The following is a 17,287-nucleotide window of genomic DNA, read 5'->3' as shown; positions in this document are numbered from 1 at the left end:
CCAAGCTTGGTCGTTAAAGGGGGGGGAGGGGCGGGGTCATGAGGGGGGGAGGGGCGGGACACACCCAGGTCCTCCCCCCCTCTCCCCTCCCCACACACCCAGCAGCCATTTTATTACCCAAAACCACTTTAATTCGGCTCAAAACGCCCCGAAAATGGAGCGGGGCGGGGGGGGGGTGGGGGGGGAGGGGCGGTGATGACGTCACAGCGAGGTGGCGGTGACGTCACGGGCGGGGCACGACGGCGAAGGGCTGGGCCGGCAAGGGGCGCTGGCGCTCGCCGCAGAGCAACAGCCAACGGGGGCGGACGAAGGTCAGCGAGGGGCGGAGCTCCAGCGCCTGGGGGGGAGGGGACACGCCTCCAGGACACGCCCCTTCCCCCCCGGCCACACCCCGGCCCCGCCCGGCCCCGCCCCAGCACCTCCTCGAAGGCGGGGTCCCAATCCTGCGCCGTCACCACGTGGGTCACCGAGTCGTTCATGTAGGGAGCCAGAGTCCTGCCAAACAGTACGGACCAGTATAAACCAGTACAGACCAGTACGGACCAGCACGGACCAGTAGAAGCCCCTCCAACACCCCCCCAAACCAGTACAAACCCATCTGAGCTAATAAAACCCAGTACAACCCCCTGTAAAACCAGTACAAACCAGTACAGACTAGCAAGGACCAGTACAAAACTGCGCTGATCCCAGTATAACCCAGTATAAACCCCGATAAACCAGTAGACACCAGTATAAGCCTGTGCAAAGCGGCCTGGGCCAGTATAAACCACCATAAACCCACATAAACCCGTATAAAACCACGTAAACCAGTACAGACCAATAAACACCAGTATAAACCAGCACACCCTCCCAATACAACCCAGTAAGCCCTAACGTGGCCTCCCAGTAGAGCCCAGTCCAGGCCAGTGAGGGCTCCCAGTACAGCCCAGTACAAGCTCCCACTACGGCCCAGTAAGATCTCGCAGATAGCCCAGTATGACCCAGTATAAGCTCCCAGTATGACCCAGTACGAGCCCCCAGTAGGGCCCAGTACGAGCCCCCAGCCCCGCCCAGCCCCCCTCACCCTCCGAAGGCGGTGACGTAGCGCAGCAGCAGCCGCCCCTCCCCCGCCGGGAACTCGCCGTGCAAAAAGAAGGTTTTGTCCTTAAAAAAATCTGCCGAAGAGTGGGGGGAGGGGATGTGTGTGAAAAAAGGGGACCCAGGTGATGGGGACCCCGCCCCTCCCCCACCCAGGGGCACCCAAGCGCCCGGGACCCCGCCCCTCCCCCACCCAGGGGCACCCAGGCACCCGGGACCCCGCCCCTCCCCCACCCAGGGGCACCCAGGCGCCCGGGACCCCGCCCCTCCCCCACCCAGGGGCACACAAGCGCCCGGGACCCCGCCCCTCCCCCACCCAGGGGCACCCAGGCACCCGGGACCCCGCCCCTCCCCCACCCAGGGGCACCCAGGCACCCGGGACCCCGCCCCTCCCCCACCCAGGGGCACCCAGGCGCCCGGGACCCCGCCCCTCCCCCACCCAGGGGCACACAAGCGCCCGGGACCCCGCCCCTCCCCCACCCAGGGGCACCCAGACGCCCGGGACCCCGCCCCTCCCCCACCCAGGGGCACCCAGGCGCCCGGGACCCCGCCCCTCCCCCACCCAGGGGCACCCAGGCGCCCGGGACCCCGCCCCTCCCCCACCCAGGGGCACCCAGGCGCCCGGGACCCCGCCCCTCCCCCACCCAGGGGCACCCAGACGCCCGGGACCCCCGCCCCTCCCCCACCCAAGGGACCCCAGGACCTACCAGGCAGGGGGGGGGATGGGCTCTTTCTCCCCCTCCTCCTCCTCCTCCTCCTCGCTGTTCTCCTCCGTGGAGCCCCCGTAGGGATCCTCCCTGGGGTGGGGGAGGGGTGAGATGGGGAGCCAGGCGTCCCGGCCCCTCCCCCCTCCCCCACCCCCCCCCAACTCACCTCTCTGATTGGTCGTCGCCGTCACCCGAGTCGGAACCTGGAAGGGGAGGGGGGGAGGGGAATGGGTGGGGCCCGGGCGCCTGGGTCCCCTTGGGGGGGGGGAGGGGCACTTCTTACCTGGGGGGTCGGAGTTCGGGGGGGTCCCAGGACCCCCCGAGGGGGCGGGGGCGGGTGGGGGAGGGGTCTGAAAGAAAGAGGGGGGAGGGGTGAGGGAGGGACCTGATGGGGGAGGGGTTTGGGTGGGGGGGAGGGGGGAACCTGGGCATCCAGGCCCCGCCCCCCCCTTGCCTACCTTCTGGGCGGGGGGGTGTGGTGGGAGTGGGCGTGGCCTCCTCAGGCCCCTCCCCCTCGCTGCCGGAGGAGGCGGAGCCATCCAGGAGGTACCTGAAGTCAGAGGGAGGAGCAAAGGCTGGTAGCTCTGTGGCCACGCCCACATGTGGGCGTGGCCCCCGTGAGCCTCACCCTTGGGAGGCCACACCCCCTCCACTCACTGTGGGCGGGGCCTGCCAAAGTGGGTGTGGTTTCCTCTACCACACAGATCACTGAGTAGGTGTGGCCTCCACTGACTCCACCCATTGGATAATCCCCGTTGGGTGTGGTCTCGCTTGGCCCCTCCCACAGGGCGTGGCCTCCCCAACCTCTCCTACCAAAGGGTGTGGCTAAACGTCCGGTGGGTGTGGCCTTCCCAACTCCCCTCCCAGGCTGGGCGTGGCCTCCCCAACTCCCACCCCCAGGTGGGCGTGGCCTCCATCAAGCCCCTCCCACACTGGGCAGCGCCTCCCTCCAACCCCAAGCAGGTAGGTGTGGCTCCCCACCCCCACCTGGGGGTGTGTGGTCCCCCTCCAACCCCCTCTAGGTGGGCGGGGCCTCCCTCCAACCCCACCCGAGTGGGCGGGGCCTCCCTCCAACCCCACCCGGGGGGGGGGTGGGGCCTCCCCACCCCCAACCCTTCAAGCCCCCCCCACCCTGGGCTGACCCTCTCCCCTCCCTCCTCCCCCAGGGGGTGTGTCCCCGGGCCGGGCGTGGCCGGGGGGGCGTGGCTTACGGCCCACAGGGCAGGCGGCGCTGGCGGCGCTGGCAGTCCCAGAGCCAGGCGGGTCCCACGAGGAGCCCCCCGAGGGCCCGAGCCCGGGCGGCTTTCGGGGTGCGGGGGAAGGCGCAGCTGGGGTGGGGGGGAGAGGAGGAGGAGGAGGAGGGGTGAGGCGGCCCCGCCCCCGCCCCGGCGGGTGGGTGGGGGGCCGGGGGGAAGGGGCGGGAGCTCACACGAGGTGGGTGCAGTCGGGCGTCCAGTCGGGGCGGTACGAGGCGCCCAGGGCCAGGGCGGCCGCCCGCAACCGGCTCCGCAGCGGGTTCTCGAAGCCGCTCAGCGCCAGCACCACCCCTGCCAGGATCGGGCCCGCCGGGGGGGGAGGGGAGCCCCCCGGGGAGGCGGCCGGCGGGGGAGGGGGAGGGGAGGCGGCCGCCGGGCGGCGGCTCTTGGGTTGCTGCCGGGGGCTGCCGTTGGCTTTCGGGGGGAGGGGGCGGCGCTTGGGGGCCTGTGGGGAGAGGGGGAGGGGTGAGCGTGGGGGGGGAGGGGTGAGCGTGGGGGGGGAGGGGTGAGCGTGGGGGGGGAGGGGAGCACCGGAGGGGGGGAGGGGCCCAGACTCTGGGTCCCCTCCTTACCTTGGGGCCTGAGCCTGCGCTGGCCTGGAGGGTGGCGACAGCGTAACTGGGGCCCGGGGGGTCCTTGGGGGGAGCTGTGGGGGGGAGGGGGGTGAGAGGGGACCCAGGCATCCAGGAGCCTCCTCTCTCCTCCCCCAGACCCCCAGGGATCCCCCAAACCCCCCATAGGGGACCCAGGGACCCCCCAAGCCCCCCAATGGGGGACCCAGGGACCCCCCCCAAACCCCCCAGTGGTCACCCAGGACCCCCCAAAGCCCCCCATAGGGGACCCAGGGACCCCCCCAAACCCCCCACAGGGGACCCACGGACCCCTCAAAGCCCCCCCATAGGAGACCCAGGGACCCCCCAAACCCCCCCATAGGAGACCCAGGGACCCCCCAAACCCCCCCATAGGAGACCCAGGGACCCCCCAAACCCCCCATAGGGCACGCAGGCGGGGGTGGGGGTGGGCTTACCTTGGGGGGAGGGGGGCCGCTGGTAGAAGAGTGCCCCGGGGGGGCGCAGGGGGCTGCCCCCCTCCTCCCGCACCGTGAAGTGACCCAAGCGCCGCACCTGGGGGGGGGGAAGGGGTGAAAGAGGGGGGAGGGGTGAGAAAGGGAGTGGGGGATGGGCGGGGGTGGAGATGGGTGCTGGTGGGGGCAGTTGTGGGGCTGGGGGTGGGGCGGCTGGGGGGCTTGGGGGGGATACGTGGGGTTGGGGGGCCTTGTGGTGTGATTGGGGGGGCAGATATAGGGGGCTGGGGGCACTTGGGGGGCAGCTGTGGGGCAGCCAGGTGGCTGGGGGAGGCGTATGTGGGGCAGTTGGGGAGCTGGGGGGCAGATTGGGGGGGGGCTGGGACCAGCCGTGGGGCAGTTGTGGGGCTGGGGGCAGTTTGTGGGTTGATGTGGGGCTGGGGGAGGAGTATGTGGGGCAGCTGGGGGGCAGCCGGGGGGCTGGGGGAGGGGTATGGGGGGCAGTTGGGGGGCAGTTTGGGAGCAGATGTGGGGCAGCCGTGGGCACTCACCGGGGCCTCGGGGGGGGCTTCGTTGTCCTCGGGGGGGGAGAAGAGCCGGACGAAGGAGAGGCCGAAGGGGCGGGTCTGGGGGGAGGGGCAGGGCTTGGGGGAGGGGTCCCAGGGGTCTGGGACCCCCCAAACCCCCCATGGGGGACCCAGGGACCCCCCCCGCCCCCACACAAAGCCCTGCCTCCTCCCCCACAGGAGACCCCGCCCCCTCACCAGAGACCCCACAGAAAAGCCCCTCCCCCTTGCAAGTCCCCTCCCCTATGCAGAAAAGCCCCGCCCCCTCCCAGAAACGGCCACGCCCCTCCCTCCCAGAAAGGGCCACGCCCCTCCCTCCCAGAAAGGGCCCCGCCCCGCCCCCTGAAAGGGCCCCGCCCCCCTCCCCGAAAGGGCCCCGCCCCCCTCCCCGAAAGGGCCCCGCCCCCCAAGCCCCGCCCACCTGGCAGTAGGGTTGGCTGCAGACAAGGCGGAGCCGGTCCCAGCCCCGCCCGGCCACGCCCTTCACCAGCGCCTCGGGCCCGAAGAGCCGCACCCGCCGCGGCTCCGCCCCCGCCCGGCTCTCGCTGGGCGACATGAAGGCGGCCGTGGGGAGCAGGACCTGGGGGGGGGGAGGGGCTCCGGGGGGTCAGAGGTCAGCGCCGGGCTCCGGGGGGGGAGGGGCAAAGGGGGAGCGGGGTCAAAGGTCACCTGGAAGTCGCCGCCGGCCGCCGCCCCCACCAGCACCTCGACGAAGGCGGAGCCGTCGTTGCCGATGTGGAGGGCGTGGATGGGCCGCTCGCCCGGCAGCTGGGGGGGGAGGGGGGGTCAGCGCCGCCCCGCCCCCGCCCCGCCCCTCCCCCACCCACCCCCGGGGGGCGGGACCCCCAAACCCCGCCCCCAGCGCCCACCAGTAACCCTGAACCCCTCCCAGCGCCCACCGGTATCCCCCGGCGCCCCCCAACCCCCCTCCCGGTCCCCACCGGTATCCCCCGGCGCCCCCCGACCCCCCTCCCGGTCCCCACCGGTATCCCCCGGCGCCCCCCGACCCCCCTCCCGGTCCCCACCGGTATCCCCCGGCGCCTCCCAGTCCCTCCCAGTGCCCCCCAAACCCCTCCCGGTGCCCCCCAAACCCCTCCCGGTGCCCCCCAACCTCCAGCACGACGCTGATCTGCTTCTCTCCCGCCGCCGCCGCCCTCCAACGGCCGCCGCCATCCGGCTGCAGGAGGTTCTCGGCCGGGTGTCGCTGAGGGGGGACGGAAAACGGCCGGTAACGGGCCGGGCCGGGCCCGGGCAGGCCTTATAAAGGGCCTATAGGGGTCTGTAAGGGTCTATAAAGGATGTATAGGGGTTTATAGGGGTCCCCGCACCGGGTCCGCGCTTGTGACCGACACGACGCGGCTGAAGGGGATCTCCGGCATCGCCGCCACCACCGACCGGAAGTCCCCCTCACAGCGACCGGAAGTCCCCGCCATCCTCAGCCCCTCAACCGGAAACCGCTCCACCCCCCCAGTCCGCCAGCTCGATGGTAAAGCGGTCCTCCCAGCCCTACTACGCATGCGCAAACAAGGCCCACAGAGACGCGCCGCTCTAGACAGGCCGCGCCGCTCTGTGCCGCCGGAACGCCGCGCTCAGTGGTGCGGCGGTCCTCCCGGCCGTAGCGCGCATGCGCCGGGGCGGTTTCCCGCCATCGCGGTGGGCATGCGCAGTGTCCATGGGGGGAGGGGAGTAATTAATACCCCAATTAATACCCCTATGGGGGTAATTAAGGGTGGGGGGGGTTAATTAAGGAGGAGGGGGGATTAATTTACACCTTTTAGGGTAATTAGAGTCCAAACCCGAGGCATTTTGGGATGTTTTAGAGTGTTTTAATGGCTCCCGGGTGGGGGAGGGGCGCCCCGGGGTGGGGGAGGGGCGGCCCCGGGGTGGGGGAGGGGCGCCGCCCCCCCAGCTCAGCCCAGCAGGCGGCTGTATTCGGCCAAGGCCGAGGATTTCTTCACCCCATCCCAGATACGGGCGGCGTAATGGAACCTGCGGACCCGAAGGGAGCAGTAGGAACCAGCCCGGCCCCGCCCCGGCCCCGCCCCGGCCCCGCCCCTCCCCAGCCCCGCCCCGGCCCCGCCCAGCCCCGGCCCCGCCCCTCCCCTCCCCAGCCCTGCCACTCCCCAGCCCGGCCCCGCCTCGCCCCTCCCCAGCCCCGCCCCAGCCCCGCCCCTCCCGAGCCCTGCCCCAGCCCCTCCTGGCCCCTCCCGGCCCCACCCGGCCCCACCCCAGCCCCCCCCCAGCCCCCTCCCAGCCCCCCCCGGTCCCCCCCAGTCTCACCAGTTCCTCTCGGTCAGCAGGGTGTGGGAGAGCTGGGCGCGGGCGGCCGCCAGGACCCTCCCCCGCAGCCGCGCCAGGAGGGTCCCGAAGGCGCCGTGACCCCGGTACGGGGGGAGGTGCGGGAACAGGGGCGCCCCTCCCCCACCTGCGGCACCGGGGCGTGTTGGGGGTGCTGGGGGGGGTTGGGGGGGGCTGGGAGGGGCTGGGAGGGGCTGGGAGGGGGCTGGGGGGGGACTGGGAGGGGCTGGGAGGGGGCTGGGGGGGGGCTGGGAGGGGGATGGGAGGGGGCTGGGAGGGGCTGGGAGGGGGATGGGGGGGGGGCTGGGAGGGGCTGGGAGGGGGCTGGGAGGGGCCGGGAGGGGGCTGGGAGGGGGCTGGGAGGGGGCTGGGAGGGGCTGGGAGGGGGCTGGGGGGGGGCCGGGAGGGGGCTGGGAGGGGCTGGGGGGGCTGGGAGGGGGCCGGGAGGGGGCTGGGAGGGGCTGGGGGGGCTGGGAGGGGGCTGGGAGGGGCTGGGGGGGCTGGGAGGGGCTGGGGGGGCTGGGAGGGGCTGGGAGGGGGCCGGGAGGGGCCGGGAGGGGCTGGGAGGGGCTGGGGGGGCTGGGAGGGGGCCGGGAGGGGGCTGGGAGGGGCTGGGGGGGCTGGGAGGGGGCTGGGAGGGGGCTGGGGGGATGGGAGGGGCCGGGAGGGGCCAGGGCTCTATGGGGCGGGGTGGGGCGGGGCAGGGGCGGGGCTTACCAGGGCGGGGCGGGGCGTCCTCCCCCTCCTCCTCCAGCGGCGGGAGCAGGAAGAGGTTGACGTCGGCCTCGGGGCCTTCGGGGACCCCCGGGAGCAGCCCCAGGTCCCGCAGGGAGAGCGACCCTGGGGGGGGGCAGCACCGCTGCTCCCAGCGCCCCCAAGTGCCCCACTGCGCCCCCCAAGTGCCCCACTGCACCCCCCCAAGTGCCCCCCCAGCACCCCGCAGCACCCCCCCACACCCACCGGCGCCCCCCAGCACCCCCCCATCACCCCCCAGTGCCCCCCCAGCGCCTCCCCAGCACCCCCCCAGTGCCCCCCAGCGCCCCCCAGTGCCCCCCAGCGCCCCCCCGGCCCCCCGTACCCCGGTACTTGAGGTGGGAGTGGGCCATGAGCCGCTCCAGCACTCGCTGCATCTCCCGCAGGCGCCGGGGCAGAAGGCGTCGGGGCGGGCGCGGGTCTGCACGAAAACTGTGGGGCGGGGCTGGGGTGGGGCTGGGGCGGGGCTGGGGCAGGGCTGGGGGTCAGGGAGGGGCTGGGGTGGGGCTGGGGCGAGCCTGGGGGTCGGGGAGGGGTTGGGGGGGCTGGGCATGGGGCGGGGGAGCGGGTTGGGGGGTGGTTTGGGGGTGATTATGGGGGGTGGTTGTGGGGCGCACCATAGGGCAGGGGTGTGGTCTGGGACGCGGCTGTGGGACGCGGCTGTGGGACGCGGCTGTGGGGCGCAGTGCGGATCGGGGCGTGGCTATCTGGAGTTGCTGTGGGGTGCAGCGTGGGTCGGGTGTGGTTATGGGCATGGTTATGGGGCGCGGCTATGGGGCGCAACTGTGGGACGCGGCTATGGGGCGCGGCTCGGGCGCGGCTGTGGGGCGCAGCTGTGGGGCGCGGCTGTGGGGCTGGCTATGGGGCGTGAATGTGGGGCTGGCTATGGGACGCGACTGTGGGGCACGGCTATGGGACGCGGCTGTGGGGCTGGCTATGGGGCGCGGCTATGGGGTGTGGCTGTGGGGCGCCGTGGGGCTGGCTATGGAGCGCGGCTGTGGGGCACGGCTGTGGGGCTGGCTATGGAGCACGGCTGTGGGGCGCAGCTGTGGGGCGCGGCTATGGGGCTGGCAGTGGGGCTGGCTGTGGGGCTGGCTATGGGGTGCGGCTGTGGGGCTGGCTGTGGGGCGCGGCTGTGCGGCTGGCTATGGGGCGCGGCTGTGCGGCGCGGCTGTGGGGCGTGGCTGCAGGGCGCGGCTGTGGGGCTGGCTGTGGGGCGCGGCTGTGGGGCGCCGTGGGGCTCACTGAGGTGCGGGTAATACTCCGAGGGCTCGTCGGGGCCGGCGCCGCCGCTGGGCTCGTGGCTCGGGGAGGGCGTGGCCGGCTTCACCATCTCGGCCGTCTGCAGGAACCTGGGGGCGGGGCCTGGGTGGGCGGCGGCCGGGGGCGGGGCCGTGGGGCGGGGCTGAGGGGCTGGGGTGCAGGGCTGGAGGGGCGGCCATGGGGCAGCCTTGGGGGGCGGCTGTGGGCAGGCTATGGGGCAGCCGTGGGGCAGCCGTGGGGCAGGCTGTGGGGCAGGCTATGGGGCAGCCATGGGGCAGGCTATGGGGCAGGCCGTGGGGCAGCCGTGAGGCAGCCATGGGGCAGGCTATGGGGCAGGCTATGGGGCAGGCTATGGGGCAGCCATGGGGCAGGCTATAGGGCAGCCATGGGGCAGCCTTGGGGCAGGCTATGGGGCAGGCTATGGGGCAGCCGTGGGGCAGGCTATGGGGCAGGCCGTGGGGCAGCCATTTGGCAGCCATGGGGCAGCCATGGGGCAGCCGTGGGGCAGCCGTGGGGCAGGCTATGGGGCAGGCTATGGGGCAGCCATGGGGCAGCCGTGGGGCAGCCGTGGGGCAGGCTATGGGGCAGGCTATGGGGCAGCCATGGGGCAGCCTTGGGGCAGGCTATGGGGCAGCCGTGGGGCAGGCTATGGGGCAGGCTATGGGGCAGCCATGGGGCAGCCGTGGGGCAGGCTATGGGGCAGGCTATGGGGCAGCCGTGGGGCAGCCGTGGGGCAGGCTATGGGGCAGCCATGGGGCAGCCGTGAGGCAGCCATGGGACAGCCATGGGGCAGCCGTGGGGCAGCCGTGGGGCAGCCATGGGGCAGCCGTGAGGCAGCCATGGGGCAGCCATGGGGCAGCCATGGGGCAGGCTATGGGGCAGCCATGGGGCAGCCGTGAGGCAGCCGTGGGGCAGCCGTGGGGCAGGCTATGGGGCAGGCTATGGGGCAGCCGTGGGGCAGCCATGGGGCAGCCGTGGGGCAGGCTATGGGGCAGGCCATGGGGCAGCCGTGGGGCAGCCGTGGGGCAGGCTATGGGGCAGCCATGGGGCAGCCGTGAGGCAGCCATGGGGCAGCCGTGGGGCAGCCATGGGGCAGCCGTGAGGCAGCCATGGGGCAGCCATGGGGCAGCCATGGGGCAGCCATGGGGCAGCCATGGGGCAGCCATGGGGCAGGCTATGGGGCAGCCGTGGGGCGCACCGGTAGAGGCCGAGGTCGGTGAACCAGTCCTGCACCAGCAGCACCACGTGGCAGACGGTGAAGAGGAAGGCGGCGATTTGCAGCGACTGCGACCCACACGGGTGGGGCAGGAGCCCCCCGTCAGGGAGCCCCGCCCCTCTCAGCCCCGCCCGGCCCCGCCCCCCCAGCACCCCCCAAGTCCCCCCCCCCGTTAGTGATTCCCAATTAATCGCCCCTAATTAACGACGCCCAAATCCGGGGCCTCGTCGGCCGCCCGCGCCCTGTTACACCCCGTTCCCGTCCTTGCCCCAATTACCCCTAATTACCCCAATTAATTACCCCTAATTACCCCAAATTACCCCAATTAATTACACCTAATAACCCCTAAGCACCCCAATTATTTACCCCATTAATTACCCCTAATTACCCCAAGTAATTACCCCTATTAATTACCCCCAATTACCCCAATTAATTACCCCAATGACCCCAATCACCCCAATTAAGTACCCCTATTAATTACCCCTAATTACCCCAATTAATTACCCCTAATTACCCCAAATCACCCCTAATTACCCCAATTAATTACCCTAATTACCCCATCACCCCAATTAAGTACCCCATTAATTACCCCTAATTACCCCAATTAATTACCCCTAATTACCCCAAATCACCCCTAATTAATTACCCTAATTACCCCAATCACCCCAATTAATCACCCCTATTAATTACCCCTAATTACACCAATTAATTACCCCTAATTACCCCGAGTTAACACTAATCACACCAATTAACACATTATCGCCACTAATTACCCCATTGTTGCCCCAATTGCCCACTAATGACCCATAATAACGCTTAATTAACACATTAATACTCACTAATAATAACTACTAATAACCCATTATTGCCTCTAATTATCTAGTTTTAAGCTCTAATTAGCCTAATTACCCCAAGCCGCCTATAATAACTAATAATTACCCTGTTATTGCAACTAATTACCCCATTATCACACTAATTACCTCCTAATCACCTAATTGGCGACTACTAATAATCACCAATTAACATGCTGCCACCATTATTACCCTAATTACCCCGTTAATGCCCGTTTGCCCATTATCACCTCAATTTACCCCAATTAACCCGTTATCTCCGCTAACAAGAGCGTTATTACTCACATTACCTAATTATTAGCTCTAATTACCCCTAATGACCCCTAATTAATTACTGATCCCCCCTATTCCACCCCCCTCCGCCCCCCCGTGGGGCTCTTCCAGCTTCGTCCCCACCTAATTACCCCTAATCACCACTTAATTAGCCCTTCATTATCCCTAATAACCCCTAATAACCCCTAATAACCCCTAATAACCGCCTATTCCCGCCCGCCGCGGCCCCGCCCCCCCGCGGCCCCGCCCCCGGTGACGTCACGGCCCCACCTGCATCTCCACGTAGGTGTGGGGCAGGGCGTACTCGGGGGGCAGCTTCCGGTCGTTGTTGATGAGGTGGTCGAGGAGGGCGGGGCTGAGCAGGGGCTGCGGGGGAGGGGCCCTTAGCGCGGCTGATCGGGGCAATTAGGGGCTAATTGGGGTAATTAGGGGCTAATTGGGGGTAATTGGGGGCAATTAGGGGCTAATTGGGCGTTATTAGGGGCTAATTGGGGGCAATTAGAGGCTAATTGGGGTAATTAGGGGCTAATTGGGGGCAATTAGGGGCTAATTGGGGTAATTAGGGGCTAATTGGGGGTAATTAGGGGCTAATTGGGGGTAATTAGGGGTTAATGGGGGTAATTAGGGGTTAATGGGGGTAATTAGGGGCTAATTGGGGTAATTAGGGGCTAATTGGGGTAATTAGGGGTTAATTGGGGGTTATTAGGGGCTAAATGGGGGTTATTAGGGGCTAAATGGGGGTTATTAGGGGCTAATTGGTGGTTATTAGGGGCTAAATGGGGTAATTGGGGGTTAATTGGTGGTTATTAGGCATTAATTCGGGGTTATTAGGGGCTAATTGGGGCTGAGGGGGGCGGGGCGGGTCTGAGGAGGGGTGGGGCGGGCCTGAGGGGGGCGGGGCGGGGCTGAGGAGGGGCGGGGCGGGGGCTGAGGAGGGGCGGGGCGGGGCTGAAGGGGCGGGGCGGGGGCTGAGGAGGGGCGGGGCGGGGCTGAGGGGGCGGGGCGGGGCTGAGGAGGGGCGGGGCAGGGCTGAGGGGGCGGGGCGGGGCTGAGGGGTGGGGCGGGGCTGAGGAGGGGCAGGGCGGGGCTGAGAGGGGCGGGGCGGGGCTGAGGGGGCGGGGCGGGGGGCGGCGCCCACCTGGGTGTCGAGGAAGACGACGCGCTCCTGGGTGATGAAGAAGTCGATGCCGCCCGTCTGGCTGCCCCCCCGCTCCCGCAGCTCCGGGGGCTGCGGCCGGAACACGAACCCCCTGCGGGCGGGGGGTGGCGGCACCCGCTGACCCCCCTCGCACCCCCCTCGGACCCACGGACACCCCTCGGACCCACGGACCCCCCCTCGGACCCACGGACCCCCCTCGGACCCACGGACCCGCCCTCAGACCCACAGACACCCCCACGGACCCGCCCTCGGACCCACCCTCAGACCCACGGACCCGCCCTCAGACCCACAGACACCCCCACGGACCCGCCCTCGGACCCACGGACACGCCCGCAGACCCACAGATCCAGAGACACGCCCACGGACACACAGACAGACCCAGGACCCATAGGTGACCCTTATGGCCCCCCCCCGGCCCTCCCAGCCCCCTCCCAGCCCCCCCCAGCCCCCCCCCGGCCCTCCCAGCCCCCTCCCAGTGCTCCCAGTACCGGGGGTCCTCCTCGGGCTGGTTGGCGGCCAGCAGGGAGAGGAGGGTGGATTTCCCCGTCCCCTGCAGCCCCAGTGCCCCGACCACCAGCACGTCCGTCTGCTCCAGCAGGAACTGGGGGGGGGGGGGGGAGAACACAGGCGTCGGGGACCTCCCCTCTCCCCCACCCCCGCAGAGGGCACCCAGGCGCCCGGGCCCCGCCCCCCCCCCCAGCGCCCCTCCCCCACCTCCAGGGCGCTGTCGCACCAGTTCATTTGCTCGTCCACCAGTTTGATGCTGGTTTTCATCTTCTCCGGAGCCGCCAGCCGCGCCTGGCCGGCCACCGCTGGGGGGGCCCAGGCGTCCGGGACGTGGCCACGCCCCTCCCCGGGCCACGCCCCTCTGCCTGGACACGCCCCTCCGCCCAAAACCCCGCCCCCCAGCCACCCCCTCTTTTGCTCTGAGCCCCAGCCACAAGCCCCGCCCACCCACCACAAACCCACCCGCCTGCCACAAAGCCCCGCCCACCAGCCGCTAACCCCGCCCGCCCGCCATTAGCCCCGCCCACCAGCCCCGCCCACCCTTAGCCCCGCCCAACCAGTCACCCCGCCGCAGCAACAAGCCCCTCCCACTGCCCACAAACCCCACCCACCAGCCAAAACCCCTGCTCACGAACCATTAGCCCCACCCACAATTAACCACACCCACAATTAGCCCCACCCCTAGCCCCACCCCTTCAACCTCACCCCGCCTTCAGCCCCGCCACACAGCATTAGCCCCGCCCCAGCTGTAGCCCCACCCAAAACAACCAGTCCCTCCCCTATAGCCCCACCAGTCCCAGCCCCGCCCCTTGGCCCAGGCCACGCCCACAGTCATTAGCCCCTCCCCTCGCCTTCAGTACCCGCCCCTCCACCTCGGCCCCTCCCAGTCCCCTCAGCCCCACCCCTCCTCCCAGCCCCTCTGATGCCCCGCCCACTCCCAAGGCTCCTCCCCTCCCCTTGGCCCCGCCCACTCACGGTCCAGGGCCCCGGGGGGGGGCAGCCCCCTCCCATGCAGCTGGTAGACGGGCTGGGTGGGGCGGGGCCCCTCCCTCTCACGGGGCGGGGCCAGTGCCGGCCCCTCCCTGCGCCGGCCCCGCCCCCGCCCCGCCCTTCCTCCCCACGGGCTTTCATCAGCACGATGGGCGGGGCTGGGGCGGGGGGGAGGGCGGGGCCGGGCCTGACCCCGCCTTCGCCGCCTGCTGCTGCTCCCCAACCCCCCCCCAGAGATGGTGATGTCAGTGGGCGGGGACCCAGGTGTCCGGCCACGCCCCTCCCCCCATAGGGGTCCCAGCCCCGCCCCTCCCCCCATAGGGCTCCCGGCCCCGCCCCTCCCCCCATAGGGGTCCCGGCCCCGCCCCTCCCCCCATAGCGGTCCCAGCCCCCCCTCCCCCCATAGGGCTCCCGGCCCCGCCCCTCCCCCCATAGGGCTCCCAGCCCCCCCCCCCCGTAGGGCTCCCAGCCCCCCCCCCCGTAGGGGTCCCAGCCCCGCCCATCCCCCCATAGGGCTCCCAGCCCAGCCCCCCCCCCCTATAGGGGTCCCGGCCCCCCCCCATAGGGCTCCCAGCCCCCCCCCATAGGGGTCCCGGCCCCGCCCCTCCCCCCATAGGGCTCCCGGCCCCGCCCCTCCCCCCATAGGGCTCCCAGCCCCCCCCCCCCGTAGGGCTCCCAGCCCCCCCCCCCGTAGGGGTCCCAGCCCCGCCCCTCCCCCCATAGCGGTCCCGGCCCCGCCCCTCCCCCCATAGGGGTCCCAGCCCCGCCCCTCCCCCCATAGGGCTCCCGGCCCCGCCCCTCCCCCCATAGGGGTCCCGGCCCCGCCCCTCCCCCCATAGCGGTCCCAGCCCCCCCTCCCCCCATAGGGGTCCCGGCCCCGCCCCTCCCCCCATAGGGGTCCCGGCCCCGCCCCCCCCCCAGGGGTCCCGGCCCCGCCCCCCCCCATAGGGGTCCCGGCCCCGCCCCCCCCCATAGGGGTCCCGGCCCCGCCCCTCCCCCCATAGGGGTCCCGGCCCCGCCCTCCCCATAGGGGTCCCGGCCCCGCCCCTCCCCCCATAGGGGTCCCGGCCCCGCCCCTCCCCCCGTAGGGGTCCCGGCCCCGCCCCTCCCCCCATAGGGGTCCCGGCCCCGCCCCCCCCCATAGGGGTCCCGGCCCCGCCCCCCCCCCATAGGGGTCCCGGCCCCGCCCCCCCCATAGGGGTCCCGGCCCCGCCCCCCCCCCATAGGGGTCCCGGCCCCGCCCCTCCCCCATAGGGCTCCCGGCCCCGCCCGTCCCCCCATAGGGCTCCCAGCCCCCCCCCCATAGGGCTCCCAGCCCCCCCCCTCCCCCCATAGGGGTCCCGGCCCCGCCCCCCCCATAGGGCTCCCAGCCCCCCCCCCATAGGGGTCCCGGCCCCGCCCCCCCCATAGGGGTCCCGGCCCCGCCCCTCCCCCCAGCCTCACCCTCTCCCCCGGCGGCTTCGCCAGGATAATGGGCGTTTTCTGCATGAGGCCGCCCGGCTCCTCCCCTCCCCCCTCCTGCTGGGGAGGGGCGTGGTCAGGCGGGGCCCCGCCCCACCCCGGCCGTGCCCACCCACCCTATTCCCCCCCTGGTGTCCTTGAAGCCCCGCCCACGCCGCTCAAACCACGCCCACCTCCCCACTCAACCCCACTCACCACCGCTTTAGCCCCGCCCATCTCTGCGGCCCCGCCCACCAATGCCCCCACCGACCCCACCCCTCTGATTCCCTGCCCCTCCCTTTAGTCCCGCCCCCTTAGTCCCCGCCCACCTGCCACTCTCCACCCCGTCCCCTCAGTCTCCGCCCCCCAGTCCCCCTCCCCTTAGGCCCCGCCCCTCCCCATAGGTCCCGCCCTCTCCCCTTAACCCCACCCCCTCCCCTTAGTCCCCACCCTCTCCCTTAGGCCCCGCCCCTCCCCTTAGGTCCCATCCTCTCCCCTTAACCCCACCCCCTCCCCTTAGTCCCACCCTCTCCCTTTAGGCCCCGCCCCTCCCTAATCCCACCCCTTCCCTTAGTCCCCGCCCTCTCCCCTTAGCCCCACCCACTCCCTTTAGTCCCCGCCCACCGACCGCTCTCCACCCCCTCCCCTCAGTCCCCGCCCCTCCCCAGGCCCCGCCCCTCCCCGGCCCTGCCCACCCGCCGCTCTCCACCCCCTCCCCTCAGTCCCCGCCCCTCCCCAGGCCCCGCCCCTCCCCAGGCCCCGCCCACCCGCCGCTCTCCACCCCCTCCCCTCAGTCCCCGCCCCTCCCCAGGCCCCGCCCCTCCCCAGGCCCCGCCCACCCGCCGCTCTGCGCCCCTCCCCTCAGGCCCCGCCCCCGCCCCTCAGTCCCCGCCCCTCCCCAGGCCCCGCCCACCCGCCGCTCTGCGCCCCCTCCCCTCAGGCCCCGCCCCTCCCCAGGCCCCGCCCCTCCCCGGCCCTGCCCACCCGCCGCTCTCCACCCCCTCCCCTCAGTCCCCGCCCCTCCCCAGGCCCCGCCCCTCCCCAGGCCCCGCCCACCCGCCGCTCTGCGCCCCCTCCCCTCAGGCCCCGCCCCTCCCCAGGCCCCGCCCCTCCCCAGGCCCCGCCCACCCGCCGCTCTGCGCCCCCTCCCCTCAGGCCCCGCCCCTCCCCAGGCCCCGCCCCTCCCCAGGCCCCGCCCACCCGCCGCTCTGCGCCCCCTCCCCTCAGGCCCCGCCCCTCCCCAGGCCCCGCCCCTCCCCAGGCCCCGCCCACCCGCCGCTCTGCGCCCGCCTCCGGCTCCTTGTCGCGGGTCCAGCGGCGCCGCCCGCCGGGGGCCGGGCTCTGCCCCGTGTCCGACATCGGCAGCACCTGCCGGGCCACGCGCCGCGCCTATAGGTGACCCCCCGCCCCCGGCGCCGCCCCTATGGGCCCGCGCGCGGAGCTATAGGCGCCGCGGGGCGGGGCCGCCCTGAGGTCACAGTCCCGGCGGGGCGGGGGGAGGGGCTATACGGGGCGGGGAGCGGCCGTGAAGGGGAAGGGAAGGGCTATAGGGGCCGTAGCGGGGGGGGGTTCTCGGGGGGGGGGGCTATAGGGCCGGCGGAGGGAGACCGCGGGCGGAAGGAGGACTGTGCGCATGCGCCGCGCGGAGGGATACCTCGGAGGGGGCGGCGGTCGCCACGGCAACGGGTCCCGGCGCTTTTCCCGCTTCCCCCGCGGCGCGCGGCGGTGCGGCCCCGGCGGCCGAGCGCGCATGCGCGGGGCGGGGAAGGGCGGGCGGGCGGGGCTGGGGGCGCCTGCGCGGAGGCGGAAAGGCGGGTCACCCACTGCGCGTGCGCGGGGCGAGGCGGGCGATTTAAAGGGACAGGCCCCCCTCCGTGTGCGTCCCGCCCCCGGCTGCTGCGTCACTG

General features: G+C 72.0%; 2 protein-coding genes across 2 annotated transcripts; both read right to left on the bottom strand.

Annotated features, from left to right (window-relative positions):
- Positions 1-108: 108 nt before the first annotated feature.
- XRCC1 (X-ray repair cross complementing 1) lies at positions 109-6,100 on the bottom strand. Its single transcript, XM_064440321.1, is given in 18 exon segments — positions 109-337; positions 420-495; positions 1,064-1,154; positions 1,785-1,797; positions 1,799-1,874; positions 1,951-1,987; positions 2,068-2,134; positions 2,243-2,431; positions 2,482-2,593; positions 2,996-3,112; positions 3,214-3,485; positions 3,613-3,686; positions 4,068-4,164; positions 4,616-4,690; positions 5,052-5,210; positions 5,300-5,398; positions 5,742-5,834; positions 5,959-6,100. Coding segments are annotated over 18 exon segments (1,866 nt in total). The 5' UTR covers positions 6,064-6,100; the 3' UTR covers positions 109-223.
- A 334-nt stretch (positions 6,101-6,434) lies between these two features.
- Positions 6,435-17,152, bottom strand: SMG9 (SMG9 nonsense mediated mRNA decay factor). Its single transcript, XM_064440316.1, is given in 16 exon segments — positions 6,435-6,619; positions 6,911-7,055; positions 7,646-7,768; positions 8,007-8,072; positions 8,075-8,113; positions 8,927-9,033; positions 10,143-10,228; positions 11,555-11,650; positions 12,423-12,534; positions 12,932-13,044; positions 13,158-13,255; positions 13,926-14,037; positions 14,040-14,152; positions 15,384-15,458; positions 16,653-16,801; positions 17,035-17,152. Coding segments are annotated over 16 exon segments (1,611 nt in total). The 5' UTR covers positions 17,133-17,152; the 3' UTR covers positions 6,435-6,540.
- Positions 17,153-17,287: the final 135 nt, after the last annotated feature.

The sequence above is a fragment of the Phalacrocorax carbo genome, unplaced genomic scaffold (assembly GCF_963921805.1).
Source record: "Phalacrocorax carbo unplaced genomic scaffold, bPhaCar2.1 SCAFFOLD_161, whole genome shotgun sequence".
Lineage (NCBI taxonomy): Eukaryota > Metazoa > Chordata > Aves > Suliformes > Phalacrocoracidae > Phalacrocorax > Phalacrocorax carbo.
Note: the sequence above shows the minus strand (reverse complement) of the source record. Positions and strands in the feature narration are given on the sequence as shown.